Source organism: Corvus brachyrhynchos, unplaced genomic scaffold (assembly GCF_000691975.1).
Source record: "Corvus brachyrhynchos isolate BGI_N302 unplaced genomic scaffold, ASM69197v1 scaffold258, whole genome shotgun sequence".
NCBI classification, from domain to species: Eukaryota; Metazoa; Chordata; class Aves; order Passeriformes; family Corvidae; genus Corvus; species Corvus brachyrhynchos.
This window is the reverse complement of record NW_008240122.1, coordinates 5351538-5371003: the sequence shown is the minus strand read 5'-3', so window position 1 is coordinate 5371003 and position 19466 is coordinate 5351538. Positions and strand designations below refer to the sequence as shown.

Here is a 19466-nt window from a genome sequence, read left to right as displayed (position 1 = left end):
ATTAGTTGTAATTGCATGTTAATGGCTAAACTGTAGAAAGATAGCTGTGTCTGTACTAAGTGATTTTTTTTTTTTTTTGAGTAATCAAAGTACTGTGATTTTATAATTGACTTAAGCAGCTGAGCTACAGTAGATGACAACTTCCATGGCTAAAAGGATGGTAATTAGAACCCCTTGCTAATTTCACTTGCGTTATTCTCTGTCCCTCTATTCAGCAACGTAATTGTCTTATAGCAAACTGCCTTTTGTTTATGTTGCAGTGGAAACAATGGATGCAGTGTGCCTTTGAACCTCAAACCTTGTGTTCTCTGGAACCCTTTCCACAGGTAAAATGTGTATATGAGTCACTTGTTTTCTTGTACTTTTACAGGACTGTCTCCAGATCTCCAGTCAATGGAGCAGATCCGGAGAATTATGAGACCTACAGATGTTCCTGACACAGGTGAGTGACATGGAATTTACTGTAAATAGGTCTTAATGGTGAAACAGGTTTGATCAATTTCTGTGCAAGCAATGTAGTGACTTAACACAGCCTCTGTTCATAGTACAGTATTCCTTGGTGCCTGTGTAGGGTGTGAGTCTTGTTCCTCATGATGGCTATGTTGTTGGATATGTTCAAAGCTGTTGTATGTGTTGTTGTTGTTTGTCATAACAGAGTAGGGTATGTTTTTCAAGTTTGGATACATTATTCACAAGTTTCCCTAAAAACATCTTAGAAATCTAATGAAAGATATAGGAAACTGAATAGCTAGTCCCCTTGCCTTGGCTGGGCACACACAAATCTTTTACTCTATCCAATAACATAACTGTTCAAAGCTTCCTGAGTGTTGAAGTATCTGGGATTCTCTTTATTTGTCTCCTTCCTCTTTAATTTTGAGAAGTACAGCTCTTACTTCACTGCAGTTGGGATTTCAATTGCATCTATCAATGTATTAGTTGTGAAATTTTCTTCTGATAGGTTGTTGTTCTGTTTATAAATGTTGGGTGCAAATTGCTAGTGGTTTCTGTGCAATGTTCTTTTGAATGGTTTAATCAATCTTGCTCAGTGTCTCATTTATTACAGATTTTTTACTAGTGGATTGAGAAGACTATTGAGCAGTACAATGGGATAGTTTTTAAAGTGATGATTTCAACAGTGGTCTGAAATTAACTTTCAGAGGGAGATACAAGATCTAAATCTTTTTTTAAACATAAGTTACAATTACAGTTAAACTTTGTAGTAGAAGAATTCTGTTTCCTATAATGTTCCTTAATATTGATGCATGGTAGTAACTCAGGGACTAATGTTAATATATCTACTGTCCCTTAAACAACACCACTTCTGTGCAAGCCAGTATATACAGTCCTGACAGTGAGAAGCATTGTAGACTGGTGAATGGTTGTTTTGGGAGTATAAATTACTACACTGCTTGTCCTTTTATGCTACTTATTCACTCAATGCATAACCAAATAAATGTCAGTACAAGCAAGCCAATCTTTGCATAGATCAGCGTTACCAGAAAAGATGGTTCTATTCAGCAGGCGAATAATACTGCTTGAGCCACCCCCACTTCAGGAATGCACTATATTGTTCTTGTTTCCATGGACACTCCACTAAAATCATCTCTCTTCTTAGTACCTCCTAAAAATAGGTATAGAGATTTTTTTTTTTTTTAAAGGCTCTTGTTTTGTGTAGTGTTTTGTTGTGTTAATTTTGCTTTCAGAAGCAATAGCTGTGTGTGTATTGTCAGAGTGAAAATGAAATGTCCCATCAGAGGCATGTGTGCTATGCTACAGTGACAAAGGTCTTCATCCTTTATTTAAGGAAACCAGTTTTACATAATGGAAGTAAATCTCATGGAAAATGAAAAATAAACTGAAGTAGTCTAACTTCCGTTTCAAGCCCTTCAAAGCTATCCCTTTGTGAAGGAGTGTCACTCAGGGAATGTTTGTGTTGATACAGAAGTTTTGGTAGGTGTTCATGTGGCTGTGCCAGGATTAGATCATTATGATGGCTTCTTCTAGCCTGATGAAAAAAGCCTTTTCAACTTCAAATGCAGTTTAAAGATCTCTTAGGACAGATTTGCGTATTGTTATGTATGACCCTAAAGATGATTTGATTTTGGGGAGAGGATAGAAGAGGAAGCACTTGCTAAGCAGCTGAGACAAGCAGCTTCTGTCACTTGCTGGAAATTCATGGTAAGAAACCATTAGGGATTGCAGTGCAACTATTGTTTTGAAAAACAAGTTACTCAATACAGAACTACATTTCAGTAAAGTTAAGTTTGTGTCATGTACTGTCTGTATTCAGTAGTTTATTTCTAGATAGAAATGTTGCCTAAAATGCAGTTGTACTTGTTCTGTTCTTTGTCTTCTAAAAACAAATAAAATCTTAGCCTGTTGTTAGCGAGGAGCTGTGTCTGGCGCCAAAGACCATTTGATAAACATATGTAAATATGAAATGGTCTAGTTGCACAATACGTTTCAGACATTGGTTTGCTTGATTACAGCTTGAAGGATCTGTTATTTAAGAAATAACGTCTTCAATATTTTGCTTAGCAAGTAACCAGATGTAAATGTAAATCAAACTTCTGAATGTCAGATGAAGGAGATTGTGAAACAATGCTGTTAAGTACTTAAATACCTATGGGTCATCACAGGTAAAGAAAGTACAATTTCATGGAAAGCTATGAAATGCCTTTCAAACGTTTGGGGGTTTGTTTGTGTTGTGGTTGGATTGGCCTGGTTCTTTCTTATGTGAAAATTCATAGAAAGTTCTATATGTGCAAAGGCATTGCAGTTGATCTAGAGAAATCTTTTTAAATAGCCAGTGTTAACTCCAGAGTTAGCTGACCTTTTGTTGGCAGCAAAAAAAAATATCTTGACCAGTGCTAAAATGCCAGAGAGGCTTATTGTTCTAGTTTAAATTCCAGACTGGCTGTCACGAGGCTTTTTGAAAAAGTCAACAGGGGTCCAAGCAAATTGACAGCGCTACCTGAAGCAATATATCAGTGTTTTGCTGTGTTACATTTTGTTTTAGTTACCTAGGGTTCCTCCTGAATGGTAGGAAAGGTAAGAATCAAAGCTGTTCCATGTTCATAAATGTAATGGTACAAATTTACTTGCTGCATTTGATTGGCCTTGCATAGGACTTTTAAATTTGCCGCAGCTTTCACACTAAGCTTTCTTGGTGAGCTGTGAAATTGATGGTTGCCTTTTAATACACAAGCACTTCAGTATTTTTAAACTCCTCAAATGTTCACTGTAAACACACTGACTATTAAAAAAAAAAAATTATTTCAGAGAACTGTTTGGCTCTGACTTTTTTCATCTAAAGGCATTTTCAGTGGTGAGGGGGAAAACTCCAAATTGACACAGACTGTACTCTTTATTTGAGTTGCAGTTTAAATATTGCTGCATTTATTGTTAAGGCTTATTTTCTTTAGGAGAGTTACTCTGGTAATTACAATAGAACTGGTTTACATCATAAAATATCTCCTAAGACTGGCATCTTCACTTGTGCTATCTTTCAAAGGTTTGCTCTGTGACCTGCTGTGGTCTGACCCAGACAAAGATGTGCAAGGTTGGGGTGAAAATGATCGTGGGGTCTCTTTCACTTTTGGTGCTGATGTGGTCAGTAAATTTCTGAATCGTCATGATCTGGATTTGATCTGTCGAGCTCATCAGGTATGAATTTTGCTGCTGTTGCTTCTTAAAACCTCTCCTGCTCCTTATCAGTAGTATATATTTGAAATTTAATTTGCACTGTGTTATTTCTAGAGAAAAAAGGTCTTCCTGATAAAGGGTCTGTAAAGGCTGTGTCCTTCTGTTGGCTCACGTTGAACTGTGTGTCTAATGTCAGTGGAGTAGAATACTAATGCTGGATTTCTCAACTGATCTCTTCCTTCTGTACTGTTAAATGTTAGACGGATGTATGTGAACATCAGAGGTAAAGTCGCCAGGCTCTAAAGAGGCAGAGTGACTTGAATTTGAGATTTACACTGAAGTTTGAGTTTTTCAGTTTCAGCAGTAGACAGTTCCCTGGTAGTTCTGGCTTAAACTACCTCTGCTTCGCTTCATTGAAATATTAAATGCATTTTGACTCTCTACAAACAATTCTGTACATAAAAACTTCCACTGTTGCCTGTATTTTGGTTCAGCCATCTGGAGTACTTTGGCATGGATTGTTTTTCTTTCTGCACGTTTCAGTCAGGCTGTTTTTGCATTGTCAATCTTTAGTACACTTTTTTTATTAGGTTACTTTAAGCAAGAGTGCTAGTTAGGTGGACATCAGGTTTCAATTTCCTGTATAACATTTCAGTTCCATTATTTAGTCAATTTTAGAAGCTTTCCCCTGCTGTGAAACAAAAATAGGCTCTTTATTCTGTGTCACTGTTAGGCTTGGGTACACTATTAGAACACTTAAATATTTATCTTAGTAATTTTACTGCTAAAACATTAGAAAAGATGTAGTATTCATTCCATATGCTGACTGGATTTCTTAATTGCTGATTAAGATTGCTGCCAATTTCCTATATTCATGTAGTTGATTCAGTTATTTATAAAAGAAGGTTGATGTCTTATAAAAGATCATGATGATTGCACCAAAGTAAGCAGTTGGGTGCACTAGTTTTATTACATTGTAACATGAAGCTTTTATTTTGGGAAAGAAGGAACATCCTTAGTTGATGCGTCGTACTACTTGCATTATTTTAAAGCTGCATTGTGCTCTTAGGGAAGATACGGCAGAATCACTCTTTTTAAAAATAATTTTGATGCTCTAAAATCACCTACACTTGAGGTTGTGTGTAATCAAAACCAATGTAAGCAAAACTTAATTGTTACAAGTTGCAGTGAAGGTGATATCCAAATCTTGTGTGCTCCAAACTAATTAGGTCAAACATCCACATTCTGTGTATAAAGCATAAAATGCTGGGAATCCTTACACTGGCAGTGCATAATTGGACTTCAACTATGAAAATACTGAACAGTCAAGCTGATGTGTGTTTAACATTTGAAGTGTCAGATATGGGCATGGGTATGTTACCTGGTCTGGCATTCAATGTCAGGTAAGACAAAATGAGTGAATTTGTCCTGTCTGAAAGTCAAGACATAAATCAGCTTTTTGATGAGTTCCTGCATCTTTCTAATATAAAGTCCAGTTTTCCTCAAGATTCTTTTTTTTTCTTCAAAATTACTTTGCTTATGTAAGCCATATTGTTTACTCTGGTGTTGACAGGTGGTTGAAGATGGATACGAATTCTTTGCTAAACGGCAGTTGGTCACCCTATTCTCAGCTCCAAATTATTGTGGAGAGTTTGACAATGCAGGGGGCATGATGAGTGTGGATGAAACTCTGATGTGTTCCTTCCAGGTATGGTATATGTGGGCATTAAGTATGACTGTAGGTGGCGGGCTGTATGGACCGAGTTAGTGCGCTTGTTGATGTGCTGATGGTTAGCATAGAGCAATATTCTTAGGTTACAGCAAGGACTGCACAGGAGGCTGGCATTTGTGAACAACTGGAACTGCAAACCAACTGTTCTCCAGAAAACTGGGATTTGATGTTTTCCAAACTACTGCATATTAAGTTATTAATTCTATTCAAATGCTCATTTCAAAGTTTAATATTTAATTGGGTTATTTTTTTTGTCATACCTAGTGATCAGAGTACACAGTTATGCAAACTAATGGATTATAGGGAGCCTTCTAGTATGGCTGCTTTGTTCAGATTTTAGTTCCTTCCTGGATGTGTTTTCAGCCCCTTTTCTTTCCCCTTCCCACCTCAACATAGTGCTAGCACTAGAAGAATTTAGAGTTAGTATTACTGTTGCATGTAGAAGTAAGAAATTTGCAGGATTGCGATGTGATTTCCTCTCCCCCACTATCCTCACCCCTCTTGTTCCTACTGAACAAGGTTTCATGTGGGCTTAACAGTATTTGAAATGTTCTTAGTTGTTGCTGACTCAAAGGAACTTCTTTATTTTCTCTAAGATATTGAAACCATCTGAAAAGAAAGCCAAGTACCAGTATGGTGGACTGAATTCTGGGCGTCCAGTCACTCCACCTCGCACAGCTAATCCACCGAAGAAGAGGTGAAGAAAGGAAATAATGTAGAAAACACCATCAGATCTGTCAAGGACAAAACTCCATATTACAGTATATAATAAGTGTGCACTGTAAAACCATCCAGCCATTTGACACCCTTTAAGATGTCACACGTTTAACTTAAAGAGACGGGTAAAGGATCTTTATTAATTTTTTCTAGTAGAAAGATGTGCGACACTGTATTGTAACAAGTATAGCTCCAAGTTCTAATATCCAGCATAGAGAGGAAAAAAAAATTAGGAAAAAACTATTGCAACTACATATTCACATTTACCACGGTTTTTAAAGTTGACCAACATCCCAATTAAAACTTGGTGTCATAGTTAAACCAGATGAGAGCATGATGTTCCATTTGTGTAATGTGGTCTTATTGTTGCTTGATTGCTTTTTCTTTGGTTATTTTGTAGCTAGAATGATGCAAATATGGTATCTAGTCTTATTTCCTGGCTTTTTGAAATTGGTATGAGGAGGGGCTTTCTAGAACAGCCATTGATCTCTTATCCTCCCCCTAATCCCCTGTTTTTTCATCATAATGCCATGTGCCCCACTATAATGCAAAGTTTATAGTAAAGTAGTGATTGAAAGGCAAACTGAGTCCCAAATGCCCAGACTGGACAGCTGGTCAGCCAACATACATCAAGACAGAAAAACCTGTCCTGACCTTTTAACTTAAACTGCCACACAATGAATTTGTGCACTACACTATTTTAAATTATTGACGTTACACTGTGCGATGGCACTTCATTTAACTTAGGACAAAAATGGTATTGCCTATTAGTTGGTAACTTGATTAAGTCGTACCTTGGCTTTAGTTTTTATTAGCATGAAACACCTTTGGCATGCTTAGCTTCCAGGTAACTTCCTACCTGTATCAAAATTCATCTTACATAGTTCCACAGAACATGAAGATCCTTATTTGCTAAGCCTTTGAAAGCTGACATTCTTTTTCATAAGAGGGTGTGTTTAAATGGTTGTTCATCAACATACAATAGGCTAGATGATGGGTGGTGAGCTGAAAATGCTACAGGAATGTCCAACTTACTGTAAGGCTTATGTCACTGAAGATTCTATCATTTGGATTTTCATGATCAAATTTCATATACTATTGTATAGACTTCTGCTTTGTAGTGTACTATAGTAGCAATAATTTCTGTATGTGATCAAGAGTTATGCAGTATTTCTTTTCAGTTCTCTCCTCTATTAAAAGAGTTAACATTGGCAAATGGCAAGGTATAGAGAAGATACAAAATATATAGTAGGATAAATGAAAGGCACAGGTTTGTGATGCTTTAGGATGCAATCCTTATTGGACACAACTACAAAAGCTTTTACTGAATACTGTCAAATTTGTAAGATTCTTTGGGGGAAGGCTGCAGATTTATACCATTCTAAATGTGCATCAGTAGATGTAAAACTCTTGACTTCAGTATTGTCTTTGAAAATGTTAAATTGAGGATTCTGGTAACTTGCGTTTTATGAACTGGCACATTATATAATGCAAGAGATATATTGATTTCTGACACAGTGAGCAAGTTCTTTAAAATGGATTTAAGTCTCTTTTCTAATTCCATTTTGTTTTAAATGCATATTTTAAATGTAGGTTTTTTCATTTAGTAAAAATTGTCTAATTCATTTGAATGAAGTCTGACTGGTTATTTTAACATACCTGACTGTTACTCAAAATGTGTGGAGTTGGTTGTATTTTAAAAAAAAGGAAATCTTACAAAATATCTATGTGTTACTGATTTATACTGGGTTGGTCTGTGGTTTTGAACAATGGTTTATTTTACCCCACTTTGAAGCAAACACCATTTTCAATGCTTAGAATAAAATGTCGAAGTAGATTTGTTTTGATGTTGTTCAAAGACACTTGTTCTTGAAAGTCAGTGATGAGAGCTGTGTGAGAGTAACTGCAGTTTGTGACGAGGTAGTTAATGAAATCTAACCTGTAAGCATTGACATGGTAACTTCCTGCTCTAAGTCATTGCTTACTTGAGGTTTACTTTTGCAAGTTTTGAAAATGCTGGGTTTTACCAAGTGCCAGCCTCTGTGTAACCAAACATCTGGATTAACACTTTTCCATTTTTTTCTTTAGTTTCTGGAACAATGTCTTCTGTATCATAAAATGTCCAGGTGTAAAGCTGTATGTTATGTGAGTACCTAACATGCTCGCTTGTGTTACAGATGCTATGTCAAAAGAAAAATAAAGTCTTCGGGCCTTCTTCTGTGTCCTAAAGAAATAGGATATTTTTAGTTTATTTTATGGCACTAGTAAGCCACATCTGGTACTGGTATTCTGAAGAATTGCTATTTTTATATAGCAGCAGTCATTTGGAAATTATTTGAATGCTGTTTTGATTTCTGGAGAGTTGGGATGTCTGCTAATATCCCTCATCATCCTGTATGTTGGAAAACACACATGATGTAATAATCTCACCCCTACAGATATGACTGATATTCCATACTAAAAGCAAGTCTGATACATAACAGAACTAGCCACTTCAGCTTACATTTGCAGGGTTAGTATAGATCTCTGCTTTTAATATTGTCTGTTCTGGGAGAGGTAGAAAAGATAACCTGAAACTAATTCTACTCAGATAAAATTAACTTTCTTCCATGGAAGTTGCTAGTGGTCTAATGGCTAATAATTTTTTTTCACATAAACATCTTGTCTGTACAAGCCTTAAATGCTGCTAAATAGCCCAGTGTAGTGTGCTGGGAATAAATGGGAGGATTCTCAAATGGGCTGTTGAGAGGCATATAAAACATTACACCATTTGAGATACGTTTTGGCGTGTTCTCCCCCCCACACCTTTATCTGACAGTAATATTCATTCCCTATTTATAGTAGAGTACACATGGCACACAACCTCTTGTCTTGTTCTTTTCTGGTTGATGGGCATTTTGTGATTCCCAAACACTAATTTAAGCTATGCTGCAAGGGATGCTGTTTTGGTCTCTTTTGTGTTGATTGATACAAGATTCTTGTTTTACATCACTTTTTTTTGTATGCTTTCTAGTGCTCAGTGTTTTCTATGCATTAGTAATTGTTTGCTGCTTTAAAGGAGGAAAAGGTTTCATGTAGTTGTGATTGTGCTGCTCTAATACCTTGAACACTATTTCTGTTGAGGTAGCATTGTTTGTACTGATCTGATGTAGTTTCAAAAACTGCTGTAGAAATAGACTCTGTAAGGGGCCTTACATTGTAAGGGGTCTTAAACTAGTGGGTTGTGTTTGGTTTGTTGCATCTAGACACACAGGAATACTTGTGGCTGCTGAAGTCTGAGTTGGTCATTTTTCTTCCAAGTTGAGTGTGATTAACTGTAAGTGTCCTGCTGCTGGGTGTCACCAAGTTTCAGGATCCTGTTACGAAGACAATCTCCCTTTGTACTGTACTCTATGTTGAAAGGGAAGCCAACAGGTAGGTGTGACACAGTTTGTAGCAACCCAGTGTTGTGCATTGCTGTGTATTTAAGTGCCTGGGAAACTGATGGAAATACTTCAGATCTGCAGGAGGAAATTGCTTGTATTGTAAGTAACCTACATCCCTGTTGTAAGCTTGTTTGATCACAGAAATCCACCGTGCTGTTTCTGCCAGAGTTGATGAGCAGAAAAGTATCTTTTACATGAAGAAGCATTCCTGTCAGTGGCTTATCTTTCGATAAGTCTAAGTGGAAGCAGATTAAATTGCTGGAGCTCCATATGATTGGTTCAGGGCTGGGAGACACATTTTTTTGCTCTGTAGTAATAGAAATAGAAAAGACACTAATGCTGTCAAGTATGATTGAACTGAAGGTGACCTGAGAGTAACTGTTCTGGATAGCTGGAATCTTCAGAATTTGTAGATGACAGACACAAATATTCCATGCTTGTCCTTTAATGTAAAGCTCAGAGGTTAACAGAAAAGGGATTCTGCTTTGTAGAGGTTTATGTAGATAATAGTTGCAAAAGCCTAGGCTTTAACTAGGTATTGAACTTCTTCCTGGCAGACTATTAATTTTTGTGTCCCTGGCTGGTGTTTCTGGGACTGTCCTTGTCAGGTTAGTAGAGATGAAGATGCCTTATACAAACCTGCCAGGTAACATTGCAGCTTAGCAAAGAGCAGAGACAGTGGTACTGTCAATGTTGTATTGCTTTTGAACTCACTTGAATTGTAACTTGGTTCATTATTGGTATCCAGCTGCTTTGGAATGTACATGAGGATAAATATGAATATTTGACTTCAAATGCACTCCTGAAAAAAGCAAGGACGAGAGAATGTCTCCATATGCTGGGGCAGAGATGACAACAGCACAATCAAATGTCTGAGTTCACATGGGCTAATACTCTTTAAAGGGCAGGGAGGGTTTTTTTAGTACAAGTCAGAGTTTGCAATAAAGTTCATGCACATAGCTGTTTTTGTCGATAAAAAGGAACTCGATTAACCAATACCAGGGTTGGGCCGTTTAGGCAAAGCCCTGGATGTTTTTGTCCTGCTGTCATTTTTTTTGCTTCTGCTAATTAGCAATAGAAGCTTTCCAGTTCAATCTCAGTGCAGCTGTATACTTTTTTTCTCCTGGAAAAAACCCATGGATTTTGTTTGCCTTGTTCCTAAGGTTTATCAAGGTTTTGAGGACAGCATCTAACCAGGTGGCTGTGTGCAACTCATGGGCTTGTAACCAAGCGTTCTCACTGCGTGTACGAGATCATCAAAGCTGAAGGAGCCTCAGGCCTTCTTGGGCTGAACACTGGAAAGCCATGTGGCTGTAAGTCAGTGTTGGAGCAATAAATAAGTTATGCAGGTAAGACACAAGTTCAGGTACTTGTTTTCGGTTTGCCAAATTCTCATCTTCTATGGATTTTTGGAACTGGTAGTGCCTGAGCATCTTTCCTGCAGATCCCTCAAGGTGTTGGGAAACCAGCTAAGCTGTCTGGTTACTTGTTTTGTATCTTCTTGTGCCCTGTTAAAATAAATAATAATGTTAATGGGTAATAAGGACACTTCATTCTTTTTCCTAGTATCCTGTTTCAGCTCATTAATCTCTGCATCTCTGTGTCACAAGAAATGAGACTTTATAAGAACAATTCAAAATAAATTTGCCACAAGCCCTTGCCAGTACATGACTACAATAATCTTTTCCAGGAAGAACTTAGTGCTGCCTGAGACATTCAGAACAGGTGGAGCTTTAAGCAGAGTGTATGCACTGCATGTGGCCTAGCACAGCCCCTTTCCTGGGTTCCACTGCCTTTGGTAACAGAATCTGCAGCCCAAGCTTCCTTTTAGTCTGCTGCAGACAAAGTCTTAGAAGCAACCATATCAGAAAGCAGGTGATAAAGAACGACAAAAACTATTTTGTGTCTTCAGGTGAAGATGTAAGCTTTATGTGAAAGATAAAAAGCTCATAGGCTGAACTGTAGAAATGAGCACCACTTGAAAAAAATCTTCTTTAAATAGGTTAGATGTGCCCAGATGTTAAGATTGTGTTTTAACTTCACCCAAGTTACTGTTAAATGGAGGAGGTAAAGCAAATAGAAAGGATTATAGTTTGTCTATTCTTACAGAGGGCTCATATTCAAAAAATAGTAAATTATATTTGCAGAAAGCAAAAAAATTAAGCTACTGATTTTTCTTCTTGGTAGAGAGTTCTCCATGCTCCTGTTGCTTTAAAGGTTTGAATCTTAAGGGTGCAAAAGAGAATGCTGTGGATGGATCCAATTAATTATTGAAAAGGCTTAACCAGAAAAAAATGGTATCTTGAGGATAAAACTGGTGCAGCTCCTGATGTGAAGCAGAGGAGTGTATAGCCTTGATGAATGCAGAGGACAACTGTGGCAAGTGAATATATTCCAGTGTAAGTTTTTTTCCATTGTTTTGAAGTCCCAGCAAACGTAATGTGAAAATAGTTACAAGTATTTCATGTTGCTCCTTCTGGCATCCAAGCAGCATTTCTACAGTTCCCCATGTAGCTCACTCACTGTCTTGTCAAATTTCTGGGCATGTATAAATCAGTAGTTTTCCATTAGCTACCCCAGAATATTTCATTTTTATATTTCGGGTTCCTGTTCCTGGGTGACCATTCGCAACTTCCACAAAGATGGAATGCGTAACACTTCCGTGGAATGCTGTGAGAGGGAACACTTTAGGAGAATTACATTTTAATAGACATCTTAGCTGCGCTTTAATTGCATCTGGTTTCCAGGAGGCTGAGTTAAGAGAATGAGCTGAAAGACCTAAGGCCCTTTTCTTGAAGCAGTACTGGAGAACAAATACCGTATTCATTCCTACTCAAGGCTCTTACCTAAAGGTACGATAAACAACTGACATGATAGGCTTAGAGGCTCTTGCCTTGCCTTTACCACTTAGAGTAAGAACACATACTTTTTAACTTGGTCTGACTTGTTTATACTAATACTATACAAGGATTTAACACAGTTATTTAATAAAAAAAGACCCAATGCAGTTGATGTAACAACTTTTTCTTGTTAGAATTGGTCTGGCATGCAGGTGCCATCTAGTGTTCGAAGGATAGTGCATGGAAAGCTGTTGCTACAACTGCAGAGCTGGCATTTATTCCGTGTTTGTCCTGCTCTTGTATCTTGTGAAAATCTTATTCCATGATCAGTACTGAAGTATGTGTGTGGTGCGTGGCTTCATAACCAACTCAGATCTTGCTGCGTTGAAACTAGGCTTATCCCAGTTCGATGTACAGATTTATTTCCCATAAATCTGGCAGACTTTGTGAAATCTCTTAAATTATCTGAGGATTCTGAAAGGGGTGTAGTGAGGGGTAGAGAGAATCAGAGCTCCCATGAGAAGTGTAGAAAAGTTAAGCTCTGTCTTAGGTGAAGATTTCTGAATTTCTTCCCCACTCTGGCATCTTCTGTTTTCAAGTCTAACCAAGTATGGTGAAAATATAGATTAGCTGTATCGTTTTCCAGTGACTGGAGAAAGACTGGTGGAAAATACATAAGAAAGTATGAAGTATATTTAGGTCTGGTGTAAATCAAAACTACAGAAAAGAAATAAATATTGGGCTTAGATTTTATGTGGGGTTCTAATTGGGAGATGCTATCAGAATAAGGCTGGTATTAAATTTTAACAACTTACCTAACCAAATATTGTATTATTTGTGTTTGTTTTAGTTACGTGGTTCTTCATTCTACTTATGGGCTTGGTAGTACAGGCATGTACTGCTGAAAAGAGATTTGCAGAGTTTAGACCTGATTTGAGGGAATCACTGGATGTTTAGCCAGGTTCCTCTGGTTGTCTACAAACACTAGTTCAGGGCAATTTTGTGGTGTTGAAGTGAATCCTCCTGGTTGTCCTCAGGTACTGGTTTGGATTGCAGAGCTTCTGCTGTTGTATGCAAATTGGACCTTTGGGTTAGTTTCATGCAGCAGAAGTTTGTTCTGAGTGTATGCCCATGGTGTCAATGATCCAAACTACTGAGTCCCACTGAAGTCTGTTACTCTGCTGTCCTACAACCTATACAACATTTTCCTCAACATCCTTTCTATTCTTTTTGTCATGCTTTCTTGTTGCTCTGATTGGGCAGAAAAGAAGGGAGGGACAATGGTGGCAAAGTCTCTTTGCCTTCCTAGGTATTGCAGTATGGTGGTACCTTAGGCTGCAGTGAAATACTAATTTTTCAGTCTGTCATGAGAGGGGTGAAATCTTTGGCGGTTGGATAACCTAGCAGCAGTAGGAAGAGGCTGTGCACTTCAGTAGTCCCTGACTACCAGAGGACCAGCAGTTGGGGTATGGGGTACAGTTCAAGAAGGATGAAGAAGCCTTGAAGACCAGGGCAACAAACACTTTGAAGTGTCATAGCATTTGTCTTTACTACAGTGATACTGAAGAGATCTCTTCAGAAGCATTCAGCTTCCTGTGCAACTGAGATTCAATCTGGGTTGTTGTACTGTTTTCTTATCCAGCTTGTTAGAGTGGAGGAGGAGGACAGGCATGTGAGGCTTCGTATGGAACTGGTACATGGGGCCTTGTGTGAGAGATGGTGAGTTGCTAATCTGAACAGGAGGGCTGCTTTAGGCCTTTAAAAGCTATTTCATATGGCTGTGAGGTGTAGGAGAAATCTACCATGAAACAATTTTGCCTCAAAGTGGTCACTTCCTGCCACGTGAGGTCTATTCAAGGAATTACATTAACTGCGCAGGAGGGTAAGGGACCTGTGTAACCTTCCTCAACTTCCAGAGACAATGCACTGTCTTCTCCTCTCTAAGTGCTGTAGGGGATGAGCTGAGAACACTGAACGAAATCCTGTGAACAGTAGCAGTGACAAATACTGGTTGAGGTGTCAGTTTACTTGGAATGAAAGGCAGTTACCTGCTGACACTGTAGTAATGTTTTTTCACTTCTACATTCCAACAAGCCCGAAAGGTTTCACGGCTGTCGTTCCTTAATCAGGCCCTGGGAGCAACAGCATGAAGTTTGTTCTAGAGGAGATGCCTTGAATCACTGTGTGGTCACTTCAGGATTAGAGACTTGGATGTCAGGTATAAAGCTGCTATTTCAGTAGGCAGCTGCAGTCATGGGTCGGTTGTGGGCTAAGTGCCCCTGGGGTGGCAGGAGAAAAAGGATGTGTTGTCCTGCTTGCTGACATGATTTGCCAAATATGTAGCAGTCCAGTGGGAGGTAGACAAGCAAGTATTACAAGAATTTCAGGTGTTGGTTACTAAGGGGAGGCCATGTTGGAAGGTGTGCTGTTCATAGCTGCAGTCTAAAGTAAAAGTGAGAAGGGAATAGAGAAGGAAGAGCTTGTAGACAGCCATGGTCACAGCTGCCTAGAACTTAGAGCAGGCCTGACAGCAGTTCTTGGACAGCCTGTGTGCTAAACTTATTACAGCTCAGAAGCAGGAGACTGGGAAGGTGGTGGGAACACCAGTATCTTCAGGAGGCATTTGATTTCCCTCCAGAGTTCTCACATCCTGCTTTTTGATAGCGAGTCATGAGCCAGCTGCAGGAAGCAGAGGTTGGTCTGATCCTTCAAGAAGCTTTCACATGCTTCTGGCCATCAGATACTCTCACTATTCAGGTGGGTGAGCATGAGGTCATGTGGTGTGGAAGCACAGCCTATACAGACTGCTTACTGGTCCTTCAACCTTCCTCAACACTGGGGTGTATATTTGCCCCTTATGTTAAGATACACTGTTAAGGTTGGGCTGTTAGTCCCCAGAGGACCATGTTCAATCCCTGTGAGAAGCTTGTATTAATCCACTCATACCTATCTGTTTCTGTATCCCTGAAGTTCTGGGCCCCACTGGCTCCCTGAGAGCCCTGTCTGTGCTTATCCACATGAGGATTATGGGGTCACTTCTCCCAGAATACAATTTAGACTTTGCTGAGCTGTTTCGGTTCAGCCCAGATATTGTAATGTGAGGTGTTTCCACCTCAAATTACCTGACTTGATGACTGGTGGTTTTCTAGCGTACAGACTGAGCCACGTGTGAAACTAGAAGGGCGTGATAACTCCAAAAAGAATGCTTCAATAAAGGCTGGGCTCAGAATAATTGAGTGTCTTCAGCCTTCTGGTGAACTATTGGCTCAAACATCTGCATGGGATGAGTATAGCATGTACTTGTTCTGGCTACAAAATATATTCAGTTCTTCTAGTAGTAGGTAGTAGTTGAGAACAACAAATAGCTTTTGCCCTCAGGGCTCTGTAGTGTTGAACTGAGGAAATGAAGAAGCTTTGAGGCTTATGACCAGCATGTGGAGGTGGGATTGAGCATACCTTGTTGGGCACCTCTGGTAATCATGCAAGAGCTTGACTGTCACATACTTGTCAGGCTTCAATTTATTCCCATACAATGCTGTGTATTCTTTTTGTAGGTCACAATAGAGAAATTTTAATGGGCTAAGTATTTTTGCGCTCAGATGACCTGCTTTTGTACCTTAAAGAAAAACCTCAGTAAAATTCAGTAGTAGAGGCAGGAGTTTGAGTTAGGAAAATGGCCAGGCGGTGGCATCAGTGCACAGCAAATACACATTTGAACCTCACTTAAGGGAGACCAGGACTTGTTTTGTCACCCACGTCTGAACAAGTGGGCTTAGATAGGTGAAGTGCAGCTTTTTTATGTAATTTATCAATAACTAATTATTTGTAGGCATTTATGGTCAGCTATTTTTAGGGGGTTTGGATGTGGTAATTTTTGTACCCAGTTACTCGAACTGTATTTGTGTGCCAGTTTGTGCATGTGGGTTTGTTATAGCTTTGTTACGGTAATCTCTTCAGCCACTGGTTTTCATGTTCTAGTCTTCAAACTGCAGAAGACTTTTTCAGGGGGGGCTGAAGTTCATAATGTTAGTGCTTTAAGAAAAGAAATGTTTCTCGGTGCTGCAAACATCATTCATTCCTATCCTGCTTTTATGTTAGCGTAGCCTCTAATCTACAAGTATCGGAGCAATAAATCTGCCTCACAACCTTTGAAGGTAGATAAGTATGATGGCAGAAAACAAAAATAGCGAAGGACTTTTTGCCAACAGTGATAGTAAGGATTAGAGTGAAGATGAGAGTTCTTGATTCAGGCCTGCAGCCAGGGTTAAACTCCTACTAAAAGACGGTAATAGTGTCCTGTGTACGGTACTGGCAATGCTGGCCACTATTTCCTAATAAAGGATTCTGGTTTTTTGCTTGGAACAAAGCCAAAACTTTAGTTCTTCCTAAGACTTTGTTTTATCTGACTGCTTTTTTATATCTTAATTTTAACTTATTCAAAGAAAGAAAAATAATCTTATCCCATATCAGAAGCTGCTTTGTTGTGGTTTTGCTGTCCCATAAATAACCCTTCTAAGCGGTAGCTGAAGCAAACACTGCAGTTCCTCGATCACAACAGTGTTGTCATATTGACAGTAGCACTGTCCTGCTGTGGTGTTGATGTGCAGTGTTTAAATTGCCTTACATTGTTGGCTGCTCATCTCCCTGTGCTGATTGCTGCTAGATGCCAGCCTCGTCTTTTTGTGTTTGGAACTGATGCCTGCAATTCTTAGAGTCAGTTCAACAGAGGAAGAAGCATTGTGAGACAAGAAAAAAAATCATGACCCTTGCTCAGCTTTATTACTAGCACATCCCAGAGGAGGACATATGCTATGCTGGACTGATGCTTGGGTATGCTGCAGTGGTCTTGCATGTGGCTTTGAGAGATGATTCATATGAAGACAAAGGTATCTGTCTGCATTCCTCCCATTGGAACCATCTGTTAGTACCTGTGAAAGATCCCATGTCAGCATGTTGTACGTGAGGTAGCAGTTGGACTTCTGCAACTTTACAAGATGCTTCTTGCTATTCCTGTCCTCAAACTTTGTGTCTGTAATTCTCTAAAACTCAGTTGTGCATTTATTTTGCATGTGTCCCATTTCTTAAAAACCCAGTACGTATACTTAAATTTCTAATATCACAGGCTAATGTTATGGAAGTCATTTTACATCTGTCCATGTAGGCAATAGTACACACTGTCGTGTGTAAATTAAAAGAGAAACAAGGGGAGAGCAGTGGAATGACACACACACTGCTTTGAAATAGGCATCTGAGCCTACTGCTAACTTTTACTGGAAACCACTCAAAATTCCTCTCTGAAATAACGTTGGAAAATCAATTGCTTTTATCCATTTTTCTATAGGAAAAGCAGAAGTGGTGTGCTGCAGTTGATGTTTACCTTGTTTCAGTATGACTGGCTTTTTCATTTTCCAAGAAAATGGTCCACATATGACTTCATCCAGCTTTTGTATTTCCATTCTGGGAGTACTAAGCGTTGTAGGCCTGGTGGGAAATAAGCTAGTTGTATAGTTTTATACCCACTTATGGTGGTCTTTATGTATCCACTTTTTTTCAGTCTGAAAATCTGCTTTTATTGTTGTTGCTTCTGCTTCACGTTTATTAGTTTGTGGCTTCTGCTGATGTCCTTTCTTACATCCTTTCATGCAGCTTTTTGTGTGTATATATATATACATTTTCAAGTATCCTCTGACTTCTTGGCCAACCTCTATCCCACTAGACACCCAAGCTCATTAAAAGCAAAGCTGAAAGAAGCAGTTTAATTGCAGTAAAGGTTAACATACTCTGGTATGTTAGCATGTTCAGTGCTGCTTTAGCAAGTGTTTTCCTGGTATCCAGGCTACCTATTTTATGGCTATTCAGCTGGAGGTGCTGATGGTTGGTAACACTGTTTTATAAACAGTACAAGTCAGTGTGAACAACCCCAAGAAACAAGTACATCTTTGAAATGTGTGATGCTGCTGGCCAAAGAGTAGACAAAGTGGCCTTTCATTCAAAGTTAGAGATAGGCCTGTACTGACTTAAATGTGAACTGCAGTTATTTAGGAAAATAGTATCTAGATGTTTCTTTTGCTACCTAAAAGAATCTTTCAGTTGAGTTCTGTAATTTATAACAAAGATAGTGATAGAATTTATATCATGCTTCTTTCACTATTTTCCACAAAGCAAGACTTTATCTGGCACAATGATGACCCCTTAAAATTAGTATTTCTCAAGAGTTCAGTGTCACTCAGCAATAGTCACTTGTATTAGAATGTCTAGAAACAGAAAAAAAAACCCCAAACTGTTTTCAGTGGCAGGTCATCTGTCTATCAAATACTTTTCCTCCTGGCATGATGTTCTTAAGGACTGTGAAGATGCTGCAGGGAGATTGGAGGATTGAACCACCTGGAGTTCAGTCTATGTACCCTGGACCTACCATATTTCTAAACCTCCTTGGCTTGCTCTTCCAGAGTTGAACTCTTGATGCTGCCCCCTCATGCTTTTATTGCAACAGTTCACACTCTATTTATGATGTGAGGTAATGTGAGACTGTCTTTTTTTTTAAGAACTCCAAACTGCCACAGATTGGAACATTAACTGCAGTCATGTACCATCTGTTGTTGTCTCATGGCCATACGGGCATGTTCCTGAAGGTCCCCTGTGTCAATATCCCATGTTTGATAGGTAGAGAGATTTAACTATTTGTTGATGAAGCACCTGTGTATTAATATCTTTTTAAAGCAAGTGATTGTCTTGCTTTAGAAGGAGATTTCCCTGTATCACACGCTGCTTTAATTCAAACCATTGTTGTAGCAGGTATTTTAGAGAAAAAACTTGTAATTTGCCAGGCATATTAAATGTTCATTGATTTCAAATTCATAAAACTCAGAGTTACAGAATATAGCTGTATCCACAACCAATGTATTTCTGTAGTTATTGACTTTCTCAAAATGCTATTTCACTAATAAGAGCAAATGTTGTTCCATAAAAAGCAAGGAGCTTATGTTGATCCCTGTAATTACTCTTTAAACAGATGGAATATACACGTCCAGCTCATTTCAGAAGCCCCAGGCACAGCAGTTTTGCAGTTATGAGGATTTAGTCTCACTTCCATGAAAAGGAATGGCT

At 38.7% G+C, this 19466-nt stretch overlaps 1 protein-coding gene across 4 annotated transcripts in view; it reads left to right on the top strand.

The window, feature by feature from the left end:
- PPP1CB (protein phosphatase 1 catalytic subunit beta) overlaps positions 1–8327 on the top strand; it is a 55163-nt gene extending 46836 nt beyond the window's left edge. For all 4 annotated transcript variants that reach the window (XM_017744832.1, XM_017744833.1, XM_008641722.2 and 1 more), the window contains 4 exons: positions 371–442; positions 3515–3666; positions 5219–5353; positions 5974–8327. In XM_017744832.1, coding sequence (XP_017600321.1) covers positions 371–442; positions 3515–3666; positions 5219–5353; positions 5974–6078 — 464 coding nt within the window. In that variant the 3' untranslated portion in view covers positions 6079–8327. The remainder of the gene's footprint in view (positions 1–370; positions 443–3514; positions 3667–5218; positions 5354–5973) is intronic.
- The last annotated feature ends 11139 nt before the right edge of the window (positions 8328–19466 follow it).